This window comes from Diabrotica undecimpunctata, chromosome 2 (genome assembly GCF_040954645.1).
Source record: "Diabrotica undecimpunctata isolate CICGRU chromosome 2, icDiaUnde3, whole genome shotgun sequence".
NCBI lineage: Eukaryota > Metazoa > Arthropoda > Insecta > Coleoptera > Chrysomelidae > Diabrotica > Diabrotica undecimpunctata.
The window spans coordinates 16,818,242-16,841,480 of record NC_092804.1 but is presented as its reverse complement, the minus strand read 5'-3'; the positions used below and the strand labels follow the sequence as shown (position 1 = coordinate 16,841,480).

Below are 23,239 nucleotides of genomic sequence, written 5' to 3'. Positions count from 1 at the left end.
TTACTTCCATTTAACTCATACAGTTTACGTTTAGAATAAGTTTTATCAAATAGTTAATGGTAATTTTACTTAACATCGTAACAAATTGCTACATTTATGATGTAAACATATTCAAAAATATGTCTCTAAACATTATATGCATAATAAAGTGCATCGCAGGCATTCCCCGAATTGCCAGTTTTTCATATAAAAAGGTAAAGGGCGAGTTTGTAGTCAGTTCAGAATCGAAAATGGATAAAAAACAGTTCACTTCGATTTTGTTTTGTATCCTCGTAGGGAGCACTTTGGGGCATGGTAAGTTTCTGTCGAATAATTTATGACCTAATTATTATAAAACTTTTATTTTTTCTTTAAAAAATTAAAAAAATGTATTACTAATGGTATTCACAAATATATCTTTTGTGAAGTTCCCTAGACATAGTATTCTTCTTCATACTCTGTAGAAGTAATTATGTTCTTTATTGCAAATTGATGCCTCTATAGAAAGTTATTACTCCCATCTTCTGCGCTATCAGTTGATACTTTCTTCTACCGTTTGGAGATTTCTCCCTTGATATCTATATCAATCTGGCCTCCTTCATTCTATTTATTAGATTATTCCATTTTTACGTTCAGTGTTCATTCGTTTATTCCGTATATATTACATTTTATTTTGATATTTTCATGTCTTAATCGGTTTCTCAGCACATTTCCTGTAAGTTTTCTTCTCAGAAGAATTTCTTGACTAAGTTCTTCGCAGTTTTAAGCTAGTTGAAATGGTTGTTAGGTATTGCGTATTCCTGTCTAATCGCGTTCTTTAGTAATGCCATGAAGCATGAATGATTTTATATCGGTCTAAGATCGATCTAAGAACATGCCCTTGCTATGATATCTTTCTTAACTTAAATCCCTAAAGCCAAACTGGGTTTCATCTAGATTCCTTTCGCAATGACTAATCAGTCAATAATATGTCTCTTTTTTTCACACTATCACAGGCTTTTTGGTAATCTATAACGGCTAAACAGAAAGAAAGATTATATTCGTTTACCTTTTTTATTAGAATTCTTAGTGTGTTCAAGTGGTCACAAGTGCTGTAGCCTTTTCTAAATCCAGCGTGTTTTACTAGATTTTACTCAAACAATTTCCATATTAGCATGTTGGTAATGACTTTAGTAAATGTTTTGTATAGTTGTGAAAGAAGCCGAGTTGGCCGATAATTTTTTAGTTCCACGTGTCACCATTTTTGTGATTTAAGATGGTGTTAGCGTTGTTTCACTGTTGAGGTACATTTCCCTCAAATAAACATTTATTAAAAAGCGTTTTAAAATATAGGATGGCTTCTTTCAACATTTCTATCATAGGTCCATCACTTCCAGCGCTTTGTTCCTTTTCATTTCTTTGATGGCATGTTACATTTCTCCTTAACTTATTTTTGGCATTATTTTTCCAGGTATATTTCCAGAGTGTCTAAAGAAAGCCATTATTATTCCTCTTCATAAGGGTGGTGAAATTGAATACCTGCACTATAGACCTATTGGCTTACTAGAGTGCTATCCAAAATTATTGAGAGACTTCCTCTTCTGCTAGCGCCTATCCTTTATGGATGTTGGCTACCACAATGGCCCATCGTATTTTATTAGCAGCTGTTCGAAATAGGTATGTGGTGGTCATACCTGTCCACTGTCTCAAATTCTTAAGCCAGGATATTCGGCGGCGTCCTGGTCCTCTATTTTCTTCTATTTTCCCTTCTAATATCAATAGTAGGATAGTATGCTAACTTTCTTTCTTTAATGGATTTTAAAACTTCAGGTTCTTTTTGTAAACGTTGCATTACTGCGTCGTTAGGTATATGATGTACATATGATATTCTGAGTATGCGACGATAGCACCACATCTCGAAAGACTGCAACCGTCTGCAAGACGCATCAGTGAGTGTCCATGCCTCTGCTCCATGCATAAGAACAGGAAACACATAACAATTAAGGATTTTGAGTCGGAGATGTAAGTTCAAGGTTAAATTGCAGAGAACTTTCGTCATCTGTTAGAAGGCACTCCTTGCTTTTTCGATCCTACATTTAATCTCTGATCCCAGCTGTCTGTGATGTTGCATCCTAGGTATGTTATTTTTTCTGTTCTGTTCAATACCTCATTATCTGCCATAAACTTTGCATCTGTATCTTGGTTTTTGCTTATGATCATAATTTTCGTCTTCTTATTATTAAGTTTCATTCCATATTTTCTACCGATCTTAACTACTTGATCTATCAGTCTTTGTAATCCTTTAGCACTATCCACAACAAGGACTGTCTGTCGTCTGCGACTGTGTCGTCTGCATATCTTAGATTATTTATTACTTCACCGTTAACAATCACGCCATCAGTCGTTTCTCCTAAAGCTTCTCGAAATAGATGTTCAGAGTACGCATTAAACAGCAAAGGCGAGAGTATGCAACCTTGTCGTACTCCTCTTTGTATTGGCACTTCATCGGATAATTTATTGTCTACTCGAATATTGGCTACTTGTTTCCTATAGAGATTTATAGATTGAGAGACTTATAAAAGCCCAACTTATGTCCTTTTCCGTTAAAAGCAACATTTTATCACAAAATCAGTTCAGCTTTTTATGTAATAAATGTACCAGTCTATGCTACATGAAGTTTACCAAGCACCCAATAATAATCTTTACACTGCCACTGTTTTTTGTGACTATGCCAAAGCTTTTGATTGTGTAAATTACGACGTTTTGATAAAAAACTAAATTTCTACAGAATTCGATTTAATTCTTTAAATTGGTTTAAATCTTAATTAGGGAATAGGAAACAACTGATTAGAGCAGATGATACTGACTCTAGTCATAAAAGTATGTGAAGTACCACAAGGTTCAGTATTGGGTTCTCTACTTTTCCTTATCTTTATGAATGACATCCCTAATTTAAAAATCACCTGGAAAAACTTTAATATTGCAACTCTTCATGCAACTATAACTTTTCTGATCTACTTTTAACGTGGATAAGACAGTAGAATTATCCTATAAAGGATCTCTTCCACCCTTGCTTCATAATAACAGCCAGATCAGTATCGTCGATTCTGTAAAATTTCTTGGTACTTTTATAGATAGTAACCTTAAATGGTCCCTTCATATTGATTTGTTAAGGAAGAAACTGCCAGAAGAAACAGGAAGAAACTGTTATGCAATAAAATCTGTTTCGAAGGAAATCAAATTAGCATCTTCCAAAATAACATATTTTTCTTTGTTCAAGTCTCATCTTCAATGTGGTCTTCCTTTTTGGGGTCCTAGTACAGCTGCCTAATCTGATGTTATTTTTAAATTACAAAAAAGAGCAATATGGTATTGTATCTGTCTGGCCTCAGAAGAACAACACATTGCAGAAGCTACTTCAAAAATCACGGAATTTTAACGCTTTCCTTTCCAGCAAGACCTAATCATGACTACTCCCATCTCCCTTTACAAGTTAAATTTGCAACATCTTTCCCCAAGTTCCATAAAATGACAAAAGCCTATCTATCTATTTGAAAGACCATATTATTCAGTAGAAGAGTTACTTAACGAATAACTAAGAAATTACAGAACTTTTGTGTTAAAGTAACAAAAGTATTTTTATCTATAGCAACTTTATGCAGCAACTTCAACTTCGTAGGTTCGTAAGGTTTTATTATGCAATTTGCAATTTATTTAAATTTTGCAATGGGTTGTTTATTTTATTATCTTTTATTTTGTGATATTGTCTATTTAAGTAATTTCAGTAAAATGTAATTGTTGTTGCTATTTTTATAAGCTTTGTTCATAAAAGTGTACAATTTTCAGTGACAGTAAAGCAGATTTCTATTCAATTCTATTCTACTTCTGAGTTAACATTTTTGTTATGATTCTTTTCAGGTTCTGTTTCGAAGAAGCAGGTAGATCATTTATTGATATGTAGAATGTTTCGATTGATTTTGTGATTTGAGCAATTACTATTTTTATTGGGAATAAGCCACAATGTAAGTTTAAAATAAGTTTAATGACGTTTCAATTTCCACTTCGGAAATCGTTTTCTTTGTATTTTGAGAACGATTTCCAAAGTGGATATTGAAACGTCAATAAACTTATTTTAAACTTAAATTGAAGAGGTTCAACAGTGTCGGTTCCAGTACGTCTTCTTGCTTTAATATTTTGATTAATATTGAAATGTTCTCAGTGAGAACTCAGTGAACACATTTTGTAATCTGACAGTTGCTGTTGACGAGTTGCCTAGATTGTTGCCTTTACTAGTCAAGTGTATTTTTGAGGGATGTTAAAGCTAGGCAATATTTTTGTTGCAAATGTTTGAAATCTATGAGTATGTTGTGGTCGTAAATGTCGTATTCCTACGATTTGTTTAGAAGTTTTTTCACTGTGAATAGATGGTCAGTTGTAGAGGTCCTTGTCGAAAACCGGTCTGATATTTATTATATAGTTTGATATAATAAGAACTATTTTTTTTTATCAATTCCTCGCCACCAGATTTCCAAATCTACCGAAGTTATTTGTGTTTCGGAAGTACCACTAATTTGTAGATCATTATCATGAGTGATGATAATATCTGGCTATTATTTTTACACGACGATGTAATACTTAATAGGGGCAGAACATTCCAAAATTTACAAAGAGCAAAAACAAAATCTTTCATTTTGAGTTCATTTAACGTTTTTTCTATATGCTGTTCCTTTGATATGGTTTTTGGAAGCAGGTTTTTCTTGCAATCTTGCTTGGCAAACTGAATAATCTGCGAATTCATTGGTTGAATCAGTAAAAGTTGAAACATCGCTGTGATGCATTTATCTTCTGTTGTTAGTTCTTCTTCAGACGGATGACCGGGAGTGTTATCAAGAAGCAAAAACACCTTTTGTTGAAAATTATACTCTTTCAACCATATATTAACTTTTCGCATGAAGCATTTATCGAACCACATCGTCATAGTATACAGATAAATGAATGTTTTTGAATGCACGTGGTTTATTAAATTTTTTAACGACCACCATGCACATAGTAACATGTTATTCACTCGTCTCAAGTCCAGGTGCATAATTTTCGTTACATGAAACCACTTGCCAAAGTCTTGAATGATCTTTATTGTATATTTATGACCGACTAAGATCTAAATTTTTCACTTATTGTAAAAATCTCAATTTAAATGGCTTGTGCAGGTAAAATCGTTAGAAAGTTTTTCTTCCGTAATAGTTACGATTCAACAGCGATATGTGTGTCGGATTACAGGGGTGCTGCATTAGACAGTGGCCGGATTACCAGGGGTTTACTGTAATTTATACATTGTCTCTAATAATTATAGTGCGCAAAGTCTCCGTATAGCTGAGACCGTTGATTGATTTTTTAAATCTACTTTTACCTGTACTATGCACTTAGAATTGTTTTTTTACTTAAAAAAATCCTCTTACACAGTTTTATTGTAATTTCAGATTACCAACGGGCAAAATATTTTGCGCCCCAATCAAGTTCTAAAATCTCTCATCTTACTAAACGAGCTGCCGACGACAAGACCTGCCATTTAGATTGTACAGGAGGACCTGATAAACCTTCAGGAGATTTCGAATTCTATTTTAACGCAACAACACATTTAGTGGCCGTCGTCAATGTAAAAGCTAGAGTAGCTTGGATTTTCGATATCAATGCAAATATATCACTGTTAGTAAACGGTAACAATGGGGGAGGTATTGTCCTTGATATTACGACTGGTAACGGAATATACATCGAATCCAGTGATAATCCTCACCTTTGGACTGCCGGTAAATCGTTCGAAGACTACTTTTCAAGTCTAGTTTCCTTGAAAGGACTGCTGGAATTAAATATTGGAGTTAAATTTAATACAAAAACACTTAGTAAACCTCAATCAACAGCAATTGGGCAACTTGTTATCAAATTGTCTATAAATCTAGACTTAAGTCATGATAATAGTGCTGGTCTCAATCTACTATTAAGAATTGGGCAGAAATTCCAAAATTTACATTCAGGAAGTCTAAATGGCCTATCGAAAATAGTTTCTGGAACTGTAGCTCATTTAACAGGAGATATTGAATTTTTAATTACTGTTCTGGAAGGTTTATCTATTATTGTGGAAAAACTTGGTGGTATATCTGCTTTAATCAAGGCTGGCGTGACATTAGATCTAAACGGAATTCTAGGTGCAGATAACGGTATCGAAGCTCTTATTAATATCATTCTTTCTTTAGGAGGTAAAATTGATCTGGCACCCTTGGCAAGTCTTCTTAATGACGTAGAGTCTCTTTTGGCAGTAATTTTACAATTAGGAGGAGGTTTAATAACAGGAGTTACTGGTGTTGTAAAAGTACTAGTTGCAGTTCTGGGACTAATTTCAAAGAAACTTGATCTTAAAGATCTTTTGCAAACACTTATTGAATTTTCTGCTGCCAAAGGCAAAGGTGTAACCATAGAGATTAAGGTATATCTTAATGCCTTATTGAACGTCTTAAAACAACTAAATCTTGGAGAACTATTATCTGGACTCGTTTCAACATTGGAGAAAATTCTAGGTGGAACGTTGATAATACTTGGTGTCAACATTGGGGCAATATTGGACCTTTTAATATCCGTAGAAATGTTAAAACTTAACCTAATCGTAAGAGTATTATTGCTGCTTGCATCAGTTGTAAAAACTGTAGTATCACTTCCGGCTCTTCTCATTCATCTAATAGGACTCTTAACCTCAACAGTTGGAATAACTCTTCTGTTCACTCTTGGACTCGTCAAAAACATTTTGTCAGTAGGAGACATTATTAAGGAAATCTCCAAGGGCAAATTGAAAATTATCGGAAGTTTATTAAATCCAGATGTAACTGTACTACTTCGCAATATTCCTATCGTTGGAAATATATATATTGAAGTTAATGTTGCCGTTAAAGATGCTAGCGGTGGCAAAGAGGACTTGTCATCATCACTAAAATCTGATCATAGCTTCTTACTTCAAGTTGTAGTTTGGGTTAAGGGATTACTAGGCATCGATGGAGTTACCACACCTAAAGTTGAAACTACGACTGCTTCTTCTGGAGGCTTGTCTGGAATAATTGGAAAAGTAGTTGGTGGAATCTTTGGCGACCAGTAAGTTCAACTTTTTAATTTTATAATTTAAATACTCCTTTATGCTAATATTTTAAGCCGAGCTGATGCTTAAAGTAGCTCGTAGACTTTTAATATTATTATTAATATATGCCATTTTATAACAGTTTGTATAGAGTTCGAAATTATAGTATCTGCGAAAGAAATCGTTGTCCTTACTGACACTTTTTTTACAAAATGTTAAATACAAACTATATGACCAGTGGCGGCTCGTGACCTCAGTATACGGGTAGGCAATACTCGACACGTATATCTTTATATATATATATATATATATATATATATATATATATATATATATATATATATATATATATATATGATATCTAAGCCGTTTAAAAAGCCAACCATTACACTTGCACCATCGTCGTAAATTGAACAATCAATTTATTTTTTTAATCATATGACTCAAGAACGTTTGTAATTAAACTATATAGAGCATCAGCAGATCGATTTTCGATAATATCAAAAACCCCAAAAATCTTTCTGTTATCTGACCGATTTAGTTAACAAAACGGATTGTTAAAATAAAACTGTGATTTTTCGGTTATACCAGCATTATCGTCCGCTAGTATAGAAAAGAATTGGGCTTCAATAATTTCTCTTAAAATTTCATTTTTTATATACCTAATCAGCAAGACAATCTATTAAATCGTTTTGTATTGTTTTTGACAAACCCGTGAACATTCGTTCTGTTTTTTTTTTAATATAATCCTACATTTCCTAATTGCGTTTAACTGCCAAATTAAAAATTTCTTTAAAATTATCCGTATTTGAAGAATTATGGCTCACATTCCGTCCGCGAAATGCAAAATTCTTGTTTTGCTAAAATAATCGTAACATCAATTTCAATATGAAAATAAAATTCTGTTTTTTCTAACTTCTTCATTATATAACTTATTGGATTAAGTAATATGTCCAGCTGAAGCACTGTCAATAGTTTGCGTATTTTTTTCTAACCTTTTAAACCTAAACAATTATTTAAATAATGTATTTTCGAAGATTAATTTTTTTTGACACTCGCTGATAAATTTTTCAAATTTGAATATCTCTTACTCACCCAAAGATATTGATTCAAATTTGAAAGCAGTAAATAAGGCCAACAAAAAAGTAAATTTCTAAAATTACCCCCGCACCATACGATATTTTTTTAAACGATCTCTAAAATAGTCGATTATCCTCCTTATCTGTGGAAAAAATTTGTAAATTTGTCAAAGAAAGGCCCATTACAATAATAACCTTTCTGGATTTTTGCCCCTTGATAAAAGTATTTCAATTAAACTGCAGATTAATTGTTTAAAATGGTCATAGTCCGAAGCCCATGAATTTCCCCGAATTCATCGCCTATGAAAGTGATAAAATCACTGACTAGCCGTGAAGCCGTGTTGCTCCTAAAGCTCCTCTCAACTACTACTTACTAGGAGCGCAAAATATTGACTTCGAAAAGAATGAACTAAAACTTCGGAGAGAATATAAAAAAAATAGTTCTTTTATTTTAAATAGGTATTATGTCAAAATTTATAAATCACAATTTTGAAATAAATAATTTATAATAATAAATAATTTATTATTGTACATTTGAAGAGGTTAGGCGGCACCTACCGTGCCTATCCTGACGATCTGCCCCTGTATATGACCCTAATAAATTTAAAGTACGTAAGCAACTAACTATATTTTCGTTTTTTTGTGTTATTTCTTCTTCTTCTTCTAGTTCCATGACCGTTATCGATCGTTGGATATCATGTTGGCTACCATATTCGCTATCGTGACTTTATTGACAGCAGCTCTAAATAACGATGTAGTTGATTTTCCATACCATTGCCTTAGATTTTTCAGCCATGATATTCTTCTTGTACGACGACCACGTTTATCTTAGATATTTCCCTGAATGATTAGAAGCAAAAGTTCATATTTTTCAGAGTGCCTCATAATGAGACCGCTTGAGTCTCTTTATTATACAGACTATTTATTATATTTGGTTCAGCCGTCTAAGGACGTCCTAATTTCTAACTCTGTGGACCCAGCTTATTCTTAGTAGTCGTCTGTACGCCCAGAACTCAAAGGCTACAAGCGTTTACGCATGGCCTCACTCAGAGTCCAGGCTTCTACTACTTACAGTAGCACTGGAAAGATGTAGATATATGTTATTCTAACGTGAAGGTCAATACTAAGATCGTGGCTGCAAAGTACATTCCTAATTTTTACAAAAGCAGCTCAGGCTTGTTCTATTCGGCTTTTAATTTCTACTGTTTGATCCCAGCTCTCATTGATATTACTGCCAAGATACATGAGTTTCTCTACTCTGACCAGTACAGCATCTTCGACTTTTATATCGTCATCGTGTATATAATTTTGTTTGCTAACTATCATATATTTATTTATTTTTCCTTTTTGTAATTATGGTTTTTATTTCAATTTTCCGTTTTGTTAATTTTTAGATAGTAAGTCTGTGCATAACCCTCTCACAGGAAAATTATTAGCACCGTATTTTTAATTTCACCGATTTTTAACTACTTTAGAATTTTATAAATAAAATAATAATTGTTTTTAAAAAACAAGTTTATTTGGGAAAAAATTATAAGTCGGGTTATACTTAAATAATTAAATAATGGTAAAATATGCAGATGACTTCTGCATTTACTGTGAAACAAAGAAGAGAGATGAAGCTTTTGGATTTTTAATGGATACCTACAACGTTGTAGAAATATGGTTGGAAGAAAATCACCTTCAGCTGTCGGCCACAAAATCAGCAGTGACCATTTTCAGTAGACATAATATTCCCAATATCGAAACATTTATAGTAAAACAGCGAGAAATTCCTTTTAAAAAGGTAATTAAATATTTGGGCATTATACTGGATCACAAGCTCACATGGAAATTTCACATAGAATATATGTTAAATAGACGTGAAAAAGGCCTAAACTTTCTGAAAATGACAACTAAAACTTGGTGGGGAACAGATGTTCAGACTTCCTTACCTTTTTATAGAACTTACATTCGCTCTATCATAGATTATGGATGTTGGTTATATGGATCTGCCAGCAAGAACTTACTTAACAAATTAAACATATTTATAAACCAGTGTTTGCGTATCTGTATTGGTGCCATGAAGACAACTCCTATTGAGCTCCTTTATGTTGAAGCACGTGAGCCTCCAATTTCTCTTAAAAGACATTTCTTGGCCGAAAAATTTTTACTTAAAATTAAACACCAGAACACTTTCCTTTATACCGAATTAACAAATTTAAACAATTATGATTTAACGAATAAATATTGGATTAAGAAAAATTCTCCAACCATATGTGAAGCTCTTAGAGAAAACACAGTTTGTGCTGATGAAGCTATTAATTTAAAATCACACACAGATATAAATGATTTTGAAGCTCTTTTTTATAGCGTTAAATTTATTAAACCAAATTATGTTAACACTGGAAGAGCAAATAACAACATTATAACAAGCATCTTATCCAATTGGGATTACTACAGTACTATCTACACGGATGCCTCCAAATCAGAAGACGGTACAGGATGTGCCTTTTACATCCCCATGGAGAAGGTAGAAAAAATGTTCAAATTAAAAGCAAATATTTCCATATTTAGTGCGGAAGCAATTGCCATATATCAAGCCCTACTTTTTGTTTCTAACAGAGATTCCTCCGTTATTATTGTTTCAGATTCCATGTCAGTTCTCACAGCCATTAACCAACCTTTTGTTCCAACCACATACTCCAATCCCTACATAATATTAATTAAAAAATTAGTTAAACACTTTAAGGAAAATAAAAAAAATGTGATATTTATATGGGCCAAAGCACACAGTGGAATTAAACATAATGAACATGTGGACCAACTAGCCAAATTAAGTATTTATTCAGTGGATACCACAGAATTTCTACCCAGTATTTCTGATTTGGTTGCTTCACGCAAGGCAGTTTTAAAATGTGTGCAAGGCACAGAACTTATAATGTCCCTAGGCGTTATATAACAACCATATCTAGGCTTAAATTTGGACATGCTTGTTTTCCTGCTCATCTTGCAAGGATTCATGTGATCGAGAGTAAAAACTGTGTGGAATGTGGAGTAGAAGGTGACCTAGATCATGTAATTTTTGGTTGTGCCAAATATAATTTGGAATCCACCTTATTATATAATAATATAGTTCGTATTACCGGTAAATCTCCGTTTAACGTTTTATCTGCCCTAGCGACTCAAAATAGATTAATTTACGATTGCATAATCGATTTTTTGACCAAATGTAATATTTTTCTTTAGTTAAAAAAAAAATTGGTTTTTACTTTTTACCTTTGTTTTCTCTCCTTTATATGTTTAATCCTATTTACCGTGGCCTAGTTCTCCTGTGTATGTTATATATTATAATGTCCTGATGGTCCCCTGGACGTGAAACGAGTGACCCATGTTAATTGTATATGTTTATGGATATATATGTGTATGTATTATTTATATTTTTTCTCTTCTTTTTGTTAAATGTTGTAAATTTATCTATTTTAGTCTATTCGATTGCAAATAACTCAAAAACTTTTTACTGTACCTAATGAGATTAAAAGATCATGTAACTGGCTGTATGGCAAACTGCCGAAGCCATAAAAAAAAAAAAAAAAAAAAAAAAAAAAATGGTAATGGTATCTCGGGGCAGCTTTCTGATCATGTCCTTAGTTCCGTCTCTGTAGAGTGATGTGTTTCGATAAAATTATAGATACTGCTTGTCGTTTCCATGGTAACCGCATGCTTTTATCAGTTCAGCATGTTCAGAAAATTAATATATCTGTAATTTTTATATCACAACAAATCTCTCTTTTTGTGCAGTACACATCTCATTCCAGTGCACCATTCTTTTGACATTTGTTCCTCTTTACAGACTCGTAACTATTATGATGTAAATTTGACATATAATTGTATTACCTCCATGTTTGATAAGATCTGCGGGGATGCAGTGCACCCCTTCGCTTTTCTGGGAGGCGTATTGCTATTATTAAACCTCTTATTACTTCATTTCTAAATAATAGAGATTTTTGTCTTGTTTTCACGGATATCTGTTTTTTAAACCTTTAAAATTTTGTTTTATCTTGGTCATTACAGTTTATTGTATCCATTCTCTTTTATCATATTGAACTGGCTTATATAAGGACTGTCTAAGTATTATTCTTACTATATTAGAAAGAGTTTTAAACTACCAAAGAGAATTAAGTTATAGTTTTTAGGCTGCTAGATATCTAATACAGTCAACTTGATTATATACCTAGAGATAATCTTTGACATAAATGTTAAAATTTGCTAATAAAAATGATTGTACCTTTAATACATAAAAAAATATAAGTTTTATTCTTTTATTAGTAAGGGATCAGGAGGTGGACAAGGAGGTGGACAAGGAGGTGGTAGCGGAAACGGAAATGGAAATGGAGATGGCGGTATAAGCATCACCATTGGTGGTAAGTAATCTATCGGATAACTCAAGAAAACTAAATAAATTGATAGTATTCCATTTTTGGTCTCGATCATACAATTTCTTGCTTTGTAGGACAACCTCTCAACTAGTTTGGGATTTTCTTTCATTTCTCGTTTATTGTACCTATTTACACCTTGTCCCACCCTATTCGATTTCGGTAATTTCCATTCAACATTCATAAGTGTTCATACAACAGTCAATCATAAGTAGTTACCCAACGATCATCATATTGTGTAATTACCAGTAGCTGTCAATAAATCAACACTTTTACTCCACAACTTCAACCTTTTATTACACCTATCATCGTCGATCGACAAGAAGCGGACAAAGGGGCATTTACAAACCGATTCGAACCTCAAATCTACGTTCGAAACTTTCCAGAGACATTAATGTGGTATCTATACAAGAAATCCACCTTGAACAAAAATACTTTCATAAAGGAAAAGAGAAATATACTTAGCTATGATGTACTATAGTAAAGTTTCAATATTCTGGGCACTAAATTCGGAGTAACGATTAGAGCTTACCTTTACTAATATTGTAAAGCCTATTGACAAACTGTTTTAATTCTCTGCGTTTCCCGTGCTCTTATTAAAAAAAAGACAAGATATTTTATCTCAATATACCTCGTTTAGTTTAATCACAGCTTTTTGATATAATCCTTATAAATTCTTAAATTAGTATTACCTTAATGATACTCAACAAATATATTCTTAATTCGTTTTAGGTGGTAGCAAGACAGGCGGTAGCGGCAGCGGAAGCGGTAGTGGTAGTGGAAGCGGAAGTGGTAGTGGAAGTGGAAGCGGAAGCGGAACTGAAAGCAGCACTGAACATGGCGGAAGCACTGAAAAGAGTAATGGACAAGGTAGTGTAACTATTGAATGTAAGCATAATCGGATATTTTCGGGTTAAGGGTATTTTAATGCAAATAAAAATAGTCGTCTCAAGAAAAATATATTAGAAGTAGGAACAGTAAAGACAAAAGTACCTCTTTTATTAGACGAACAATCCAGAGATGTTTTTGTAACTTAAAAGTTCGGGCTTTTAGAAAAGTCTACAAGATACTTTATTATTCTAAATTTCGCTTCTTCACATGCATTTGGTTTAATCGAAAGTAAAGGTACATTGACATTACTTCAATAAATTGTTAATAAATATTTTTTTTATATATTTTTAGGTGGTGGCAGCGGAAATGGAGGCGGCAGTGGAAGCGGAAGCGGAGGTTGGGGCGGAAGTTGGGGCGGAAGTTGGGGTGGAAACGGAGGCGGAAGTAATAGCGGAAGCGGAAGCGGAAGTGGCAGCGGAAGTGGAAGCGGAAGTGGAAGCGGAAGTGGAAACGGAAACAACGGTGGAGGCATTGGAATAAGTATTGGAGGTATGTCTAAGCGGAGGGTAGTTTAAGTTTAAGTTAAAAGGGAAAGTACAAGCTTTCAGTCATCTTTAATAATATTCAAGTGAACTCAATTTCCACTTCAAACACATACACACAACGCATCGATTTTTACTACACTGAACTTTCGACATTCTCCCTAATAGCTTCTGCAGGGCTTCAAGGTCTGCCTCCTGAGCTCCCAGATCTTGTCGCTATATCGTTCACTACTCACTACTCTACCAATTGTTATTGACCAACCTACCAAATTTTTTTTAGTTATTTATCTCTTGAAGTTTTAACTAAAAGCCTATGTTTTAAATATTTCTATTAGCAAAGATTAGAGCTCACATTTACTAATATTGTAAAGCCTATTGAGAAATTGTTTTTTTCTCAGTGTTTCCCGTGATCTTTTTTTTTTTTGAAAAATTAGCAAAATATTTTATCACGATATACCTTGTTTAGTTTATTCTCAGCTTTTTTGTGAATGTGAATGTTTATTTAATGGTAAATGTTTATTTAATATTCTTAGGATCTCAGTGACAGAATGCACATTTATTAAAACTGTATTTATCAAAACGCTTTGAACATAAAATAGTGATTCGAAATACAAAAAAAAAAAAGATAAATAAAGATCTCTAACAAAGATGTAACTCATTTTGTTAAATACAGTTCTTACTGTACAAATATAGGAAAAAACTGGTTTCAGACCAAATAAGTCAAATGCCTGCCGATATACTAGATTATAAACAAAATTTATACGAACATATACGATGGAAAAAATAGACGATAGTTTATTAATATATAAAAATTATTCCGCGAAAAGTATGTCATGAAAATGGTTTCAGAGACATTAATGTGGTATGTATACAAGAAATCCGCCTTGAACAAAAATACTTTCATAAAGGAAAAGAGAAAGATACTTAGCTATGATGTACTATAGTAAAGTTTCAATATTCTAGGCACTAAATTCTGAGTAACGATTAGAGCTTACCTTTACTAATATTGTAAAGCCTATTGACAAACTGTTTTAATTCTCTGTGTTTCCCGTGCTCCTATTAAAAAAAGACAAGATATTTTATCTCAATATACCTCGTTTAGTTTAATCACAGCTTTTTGACATAATCCTTGTAAATTCTTAAATTACTGATACTCAACAAATATATTCTTAATTCGTTTTAGGTGGTGGCAAGACAGGTGGTAGCGGCAGCGGAAGCGGTAGTGGTAGTGGAAGCGGAAGTGGTAGTGGAACTGGAAGCGGAACTGAAGGCAGTACTGAACATGCCGGAAGCACTGAAAAGAGTAATGGACAAGGTAGTGTAACTATTGAATGTAAGCATAATCGGATATTTTTGGGTTAAGGCGATTTTAATGAAAATAAGCCCAGTTAGTCGTCCCAAGGAAAATATATTAGAAGTAGGAACCGTAAACAAAAAATTTCCTCTTTTATTGTTGGAACTGATTAATTTATTTTACGACATTAGGAGATCGAAAAAATCAAGTAATTATAAACCATTATGAAATATCCTTTCTCTATCCCAGATGAACAATCTAGAGATGTTTTTTCGTGCTTTTAGAAAAGTCTACAAGAGACTTTATTATTCTAAATTTCGCTCTTTAACATGCATTTGGTTTAATTGAAACTAAAAGTCATACATTGACATTACTTCAATAAATTGTTAATAAATATTTTTTTATATATTTTTAGGTGGTGGTAGCGGAAATGGAGGCGGCAGTGGAAGCGGAAGCGGAAGCGGAGGTTGGGGCGGAAGTTGGGGCGGAAGTTGGGGTGGAAACGGAGGCGGAAGTGGTAGCGGAAGCGGAAGTGGAAAAGGAAACAACGGTGGAGACATTGGAATAAGTATTGGAGGTATGTCTAAGCGGAGGGTAGTTTAAGTTTAAGTTAAAAGGGAAAGTACAAGCTTTCAGTCATCTTTAATAATATTCAAGTGAACTCAATTTCCACTTCAAACACATACACACAACGCATCGATTTTTACTACACTGAACTTTTGGAATTCTCCCTAATGGCTTCTGCAGGGCTTCCAGGTCTGTCTCCTGAGCTCCCAGATCTTGTCGCTATATCGTTCACTACTCACTACTCTACCAATTATTATTGACCAACTGACCAACAAATTTTTTTCAGTTATTTAACTCTTAAAGCTTTAACTAAAAGCCTATGTTTTAAATATTTCTATTAGCAAAGATTAGAGCTCACCTTTACTAATACTGTAAAACCTATTGACAAACTGTTTTTTTCTCCGTGTTTCCCGTGATCTTTATTTTTTGGAAAATTAGCAAAATATTTTATCACGATATACCTTGTTTAGTTTATTCTCAGCTTTTTGATATAATAATTGTAAATTCTTAAATTAGTAATACTTTAGTAATATTAAACAAATATATTCTTGCTTCGTTTTAGGTGGTAGTAAAACAGGTGGTAGTGGAAGTGGAAGTGGAAGCGGAAGCGTAACTGAAAGCAGCACTGGTCATGACGGAAGTACTGAAAAGAGTAATGGACAAGGTAGTGTAACTATTGAATGTAAAAATAATTGGATATTTTTGGGTTAAGGGGATTTTAATGAAAATAAGACCTGTTAGTTGTTTTAAGAAAATTATATTAGAAGTACTTGCATAGGTGTTTACTTCTATTACTGAATTTTTGTCCATATTGTTTAAACGTATGTAGTCTATTTAATTACTATTTAAATGGGAATAAGCCACAATTAAAGGTTAAAATACGTTTATTGACGTTTCAATTTCCACTTCGGAAATCGTTCTTAAAATACAAACATTAGTAAATTAAACAAATTTTGTTTTTTGTTACTTAGTGAAAAATTCTTCTAATAATTTAATTTTATCTGACTCATCTATATTGACAATTCAGACATACCTTATACATTTTAAAGTAGACGACTTTAAAATGATATTGCCAATATTGTTGAGTTGCGTTCCTGGGACGACTTTACTTATAAGATACTTCATTCGATTACATGAAATCAACTTTAACTTGAGAATATCCGTCAGAAAAGATCATAACATGTAATTCGTCTTTAAAAAGACAAATACATGCCATGATGACAGTAAAATTCTCCTGTTAGTGATTCCATAGTAAATTATGAGGGAAAAACCAGGAAAAAACCTCATAATACTATCCCGACATGGTAAGTATTTGATCGTGCATTTAGTTTACCTTCAATAAACACCAAATTCCGATTTTATATGTTTGTTATTTAAAAAACATAAATGATGTATTCTCTATATGTTACTGACTTACCAATACTGGTATTTTCCGTTTAATAACTTCCTCTTTCAATATGGGTAACCAGATCCTACTACATTCTGCCGAGGAATTCGCGACACAATTGGTCTCATTTCAACAATATTGGCAATATCATTTTAAAGTCGTCTACTTTAAAATGTATAAGGTATGTCTGAATTGTCAATATAGATGAGTCAGATAAAATTAAATTATTAGAAGAATTTTTCACTAAGTAACAAAAAACAAAATTTGTATAATTTACTAATGTTTGTATTTTGAGAACGATTTCCGAAGTGGAAATTGAAACGTCAATAAACGTATTTTAACCTTTAATTGTGGCTTATTCCCATTTAAATAGTAATTAATTTAAAATGCCACAAGAAAATAGTTTCAGAACAATATAGTCTATTTAGTTGCGGATCAGGCGTTCAGATGGATGTTCTATCCGGGTAGACAGGCGACCTCTCTAAACTGAAAGACAGCTGATATTGTTAAATATATAAAAAAGAAACAAATAGAAACAAGTTATTATAAATCATCATGAAATTCTCATTATCAGCTCTTCACAGGCAATTAGAGAAAATGTATGCAGCTTGATAATACGTTTATTTTACAAAAGTCTGCTCTCAAATGTCTCAACTAATTTATTCTTAATTATACTTATTCATATCCTTGTGATTTACTTGTAATGTCTGTAATTAACAATATTACATTCATTTTGAATAAATGTTTTTTTTTTAATTTTACTAGGCGGCGGAAGTGGAAGCGGCGGTGGAACCGGAAGTGGAAGCGGAAGTGGAAGCGGAAGTGGAAGCGGAAGTGGAAGCGGAAGTGGAAGCGGAAGTGGAAGCGGAGGTTGGAGCGGAAGTTGGGGTGGAAGTTGGGGCGGAAAAGGAGGCGTAAGCGATGGCGGAAGCGGAGGCGAAAGCGGAAGTGGAAGTGGAAGCGGAAACGGAGGTGGAAACGGAGGTGGAAACGGAGGTGGAAACGGAGGTGGAAGCGGAAGTGTAAGTGGAGGTGGAAGCGGTGATGGAAGCGGAAGTGGAAGCGGAAGTGGAAGTGGAAGCACTGGAGGTAAGTTTACTTAAAAGATATTTTTAGATCAGTCATTGGTAATATAAATAAAAAAAAAAAGATTTCGTAATGGAAGTGATGAAACGATGATTAGAAATTCATCGAAGAAAAACAAAATATCTGATAATATGTCCTAGAAAAAAATATAACAAATAATTACACATTTGAGAAAGTCTATCTCTTCAAGTACACGTACACCTAGGAGTAATTGTAATCATAAGAATGAAGATAAACATAGAAATAGGAGAGCGCATACTAGCAGGTAACAAAACCTTCTTGAGACACAGACACAACGACAGATACCGAAAGACAAAAACCTATGTAGCAAGACAATCAGAAAATATACAGAATAGATCGGTAGTTACATATTACGTAGCCCAGACAGTGTGCTTTATAAGTAAAGATAAAGGAGGATATGTGAAAGAAGAATCTTTCTAAGATTTACAAGTCCAATAAAATGAATTATTGAGATGAAAACTGAACCCGATATATCCGACATAATGAAAGGAAGATATAGTCGGATTCTACAAAGCACAAATTTTGAGATGGTTGGAACACACAGAATGAAGGGAATTCGACCTTTTGATTTAGAAATTTATCGCATGAAACCTGAAAATAGAAAGGGTAAGGTGAAGACCTAAAGAGGGATGAGAGGAAAAGGTTATTAGAGTCGCTATGAAGAAAACGAGAATGTTCTCTACTCAAAATTGAACAAGTCTGTCTCACCTATTGTTTCTAGTATCGAGACCCTATGCTCCTATGTGACGTCCTTCAGCACCACGACCAATTTTGGCGTTAAAGTCACCCATGATTATCGTTATCTCGCTTTTTTTGTCAGTCGCAATATTTCATCTACGTTATTATAAAACTTTTCTATTTCTTGCTCTGATTTTCACTTGTTGGAGCATAGATCTGAATAATATTCAGGTTTATGAATATTATATGTTATATATTATTTGAAAACCAAATGCCTGTGACAGGTAATCAATCAGTCAAGACAGTTACGTCGAAATTACGGAAAGAAATTAGAATGAATTATAAAAAAAAATAATGATGCAACGACAGATATTAGAAAAGATAGACGCCTTTGTACAAAGCAATAAACTTTGTATAAAGTCTATTACTATAATAATAACTAAAATTGATGAAAATATAAGAATATAAAGAAGTAGAAATGCAATGAATAAAGCTGATGCAGTTTTAGTGCACTTAACTCGCTTTAAAGAATCTTTTTTTATGTCCTTTGAATAGGGAATCTAATGAATGAGAGTATGGAGGAGAACTGCTTACGCAAGTTACATTTATGACATATAAGCTAACATGACATTATGATAAAATGTTGTCATTGTAATTCTTTTATTGGGCCAAAAAGTTTCTTTAGTAGATATTATTTTTCCGTTGACGAATTTAACCGTAATAACGGCAAATGATAAATAAATAGTCGGTGAGTGAAAGGTTGCCTACATACTGGCATTAGATTCATCAATGAAAGAAACAATGGTACATTTGATTGTAATGATAATTATTATTTATAGATATTTCGATATTGATTTTTTCTTATGTTAGGTGGCGGAAACGGATCTGGTAGCGGAAAAGGTGGAATTGGTTGGGGCTGGGGCGGTAATTTCGGTAGGTATTAAACAATTTTTCAATTTTAATAAATTAATATTAGACGAGCAAAGGTCAAACTTCAATAACTTTATTTTTCTTTATTGGATGTTTAACGTCCTGATGTACATTGTGAAGGATTGGGCAACGAGAGATACAAAAATTGAAAGTAGAAGATCCAAAAACAAAAGTTGGATCCTTAATACCACCAAATTAATTCATTTTCCAACTAAAAAATAATTAAAAGGCAATTCATTAGTTTACCCTTGCCAAAAGGGATAAAAATTAAGAAAGAACATAGAAGAGCTTGGATGTTCAAGCTATCTCTGAGCTAAGACACATATAAATTAGTGGAAGAGAAATATTTATATCTAAAATAAATTAATCTTAAGATTGTTTTCTAAAAACTATGACATTTTCTAGGTGGTGGCAGTAGTTCAACCGGCGGTGGCACTGGAAGTGGATCCGGAACTGGAAGTGGAAGCGGTAGGTATACACATATAGGAATCTTAACTGTTTCTTCAAACTCCTCTTTGTCTGAATATTAAAATATTTATACAAATAATAAATGAAATTAAATGAACTTTAAAGAGGAAGTCTTCTATATATAAAAAACATCAAACGGAACCATGCAATGATCGAAAATTTAAAGGGACATGCTGCTTCTAAAAACAATGTGATAAAGGAAAAACAAAACAAACAAAAAAACAAAATATACGATACATGAATAGAGATTAGACATAAAAGATAGTCATCTTTATACAAATATCTCAAACGCTTTTAAGAGTTTAAGCATGGTCTCACTTAAAATCCACTATTTTACTCAATATAGTAATATTGGAAAGATTTAAGAATATGTCATTCTAACTGAAGGTCAATTCCAAGATCTTAGCTGCAAAGAATAATTTCTATGATTGGAATCCAGCTCTCGTTGCTATTACTATTACTACCGAAATATACGAGTATTCTACTTTGTCCAGTACTGTATCTTCGTCTCTAATACCGTAATCCTGGATGCCATATTGATTGCTAAAGCTTCCTTAAATATTTGCTTTGAATACAAATAAGTAGGAGTACATCGGAAAAGTGGAGGTGAGAGTGTACAGCCTTGTCTTACTCATCTTTCTATACTTATTTCATGTGATTTTTAAAATCAATTGTTCAGATTTATACATTTTGATTTATATTTTTGCATATCTAGAAGAGTACTTGGCTACTGAACAGGCCTTTTCTCGTTTCCAAGCCAATTTTAAATCAAAACTGAGTACATATTAATAATTATGTCTTCTAATATCCTGAACTATGTATAACTCAGAATTCATTCATTATAGAATCATCTCAATTAGTCCATTTCTATTCGCTACTAGGCTGTATGTTTTAGAATGCCAAGTTCACGATTCCAAACGCCTGCTTTATCGTAATTTCTGGAATATATTCTAAGTATATGGATTCTCGTATATGAGTCATCTTTATGCCGACTTGCGATCATTATATGGAATACGTAATTGAAGATAAGCTTTTTCGTTACAATATCTTGCTTTTGTTTTAATATAAAAAAAATATGTTTAAAAAATCATATCGGCTCAAATTACGAATACTTGAGCTGAAAATTTTACTAGTCATAAAGTGGAACAAAATAACAGGATAGAAAGAAATTGACGACAGTAGAAAAAACTTTTTTCTTCAAACGTCAAATAATGATGACATTACTTATCTAACTTGATCCTGTCAAAGTTTGGTGTCTCCGCCGGCAGCAGTTTTTTTCTCATTTCTTTACGGCGGAGGGAAAAATGTTGTCATGACAATATGAAACATGTCAAAAAGCAACAATACAAATGTCATTAACAACAATTAAACATCATTTTTATTTATAGTAATATTAAAAGTACAATTAGTTAATGAGGCATTTTCAAAATTGAAACCGTGCAAAAATGTTCCCGACTCTTGATACGCATTGGTAATTGTTGATGATACTGATGGTCGAGAACAATTTCAGCAATCATTCCCGATGTTGGCGAATCATAAGGGTTTAAAATTGTTTGAGCCTTATCGTTCTTATCGGACTTGGAGGGCCCCAAACGTGCTACTGCATCATTAGCCGCGGATTCAATTTCGTTTAGGTTTTCCATTTTCGCACTAAATTTGCGCTTGCGGTTGCAACAACAATAAGCGGTCTTTAATAATTGCAAACAACTGTCAAACAACTGTAACCAGGGAGACGCAAATCCCACCGACGACTTACTTATTTTAATTTCTAACATCTGGACGACTTTGATAGTTGTCACAGTTAATTTCGAGTAAAAAGCGTATGAATTGTACTATTTATGGCTGAAAATTGCTACGTTTGAAGAAAAAATAGTATACTTAATTCGGCAAAGAAGCGACTTTTCTTGACTTGCCCTCTATTACGCGCCTCACTTCGTTCGGCGCGTAATATCGGGCGCGTCAAGAAAAGTCATGCTTCTCCGCCTCATAAAGTAATATACTATTACATAACTTGCTTAAAATCATTATTTTATCAAAAAATTACTTTACAGGCCAGTTGGTTGGTGGTGGAGGAATTGGCGTGGGTGTACAAGGTATGTATTAAATTAGGTATTTTAAATAACATTATCGTCTGTGTTCTTGGGCCACATCTACGTCAGCGTTTCTTAACCTATTTCAGTCCGCGGATCCCTAGAAAATCATTTTAAGAACCCTTTTTTGATAAGGAGCATAGGAATAAAGTTAGAACAATTCATTTAAGTACTAAAAAACAAAAAAAAAAACAGGTTAAAAAACACTGATCTACGTCACTGGTAAATGACATTAGTTGGATTAGAAACTGTGTGATAAAAACTCTGTTTAATAATAATGTTCAGAGTATACCTGATATTTTTAAATAAATAATTGATTTCATTGTTGTCTTTTTCTTCTGTTTATTAGGAGGTGCTACTGGTAGCGGCTGGAAATGGGGTTACAAACACCACGAAGGTAAATTTGAAACCCATCTAAAATAATTATTTATTTATTGATTTTTGTTTATTATTATTAGAAATTATATAAAACAATTACTATTTTAATTTTAAAATAAGTTTATTGACGTTTGAATTTACACTTCAGAAACCATACAAAACATTAATGTTTTGTATTTATTTCCCCATTTGTTTTTCATAAAATATTTAATAAAATAAGAAAATTTTGATAAATCGAAGTAGATATTAATTTTAAAAAATATTTCATTTGCAGGGCCCAAAAAGCACCACGAAAGACACCACAAAGCTCATCAACAACAATAACTTAATCCGAATAACTAAATTCTAAGTCTTCCATTTGTACATATTTACTGTAAATAAATATTATGCGTCGCCAA

At 33.0% G+C, this 23,239-nt stretch overlaps 1 protein-coding gene across 4 annotated transcripts; it reads left to right on the top strand.

Annotated features, from left to right (window-relative positions):
* Window positions 1-220: 220 nt before the first annotated feature.
* On the top strand, window positions 221-23,239 carry LOC140434256 (uncharacterized). Of its 4 annotated transcripts, XM_072522379.1 has the most exons (15): window positions 221-294; window positions 5,436-7,092; window positions 12,463-12,557; window positions 13,302-13,457; window positions 13,752-13,949; window positions 15,126-15,257; window positions 15,652-15,813; window positions 16,366-16,467; window positions 17,956-18,024; window positions 18,061-18,279; window positions 19,846-19,908; window positions 20,311-20,373; window positions 22,425-22,466; window positions 22,813-22,860; window positions 23,116-23,239. In XM_072522379.1, exons 1-15 carry the CDS (start codon window positions 231-233, stop codon window positions 23,163-23,165), a joined length of 3,120 nt encoding a protein of 1,039 aa, XP_072378480.1. In that variant the 5' UTR covers window positions 221-230; the 3' UTR covers window positions 23,166-23,239. The 4 variants fall into 4 exon arrangements, with proteins under 4 accessions (XP_072378480.1, XP_072378479.1, XP_072378478.1 ...); XM_072522378.1 differs by having other exon boundaries at window positions 13,302-13,439; window positions 17,956-18,279; XM_072522377.1 differs by having other exon boundaries at window positions 17,956-18,279.

Bases quoted from the DNA above. Each gene is read 5' to 3' on its own strand.
- LOC140434256 (XM_072522377.1), top strand. From the start codon at position 231: ATGGATAAAAAACAGTTCACTTCGATTTTGTTTTGTATCCTCGTAGGG. The intron at 13,458-13,751 runs GTAAGCATAATC...ATATATTTTTAG, and splicing joins AGGTAGTGTAACTATTGAAT to GTGGTGGCAGCGGAAATGGA. The intron at 22,467-22,812 runs GTATGTATTAAA...TCTGTTTATTAG, and splicing joins AATTGGCGTGGGTGTACAAG to GAGGTGCTACTGGTAGCGGC.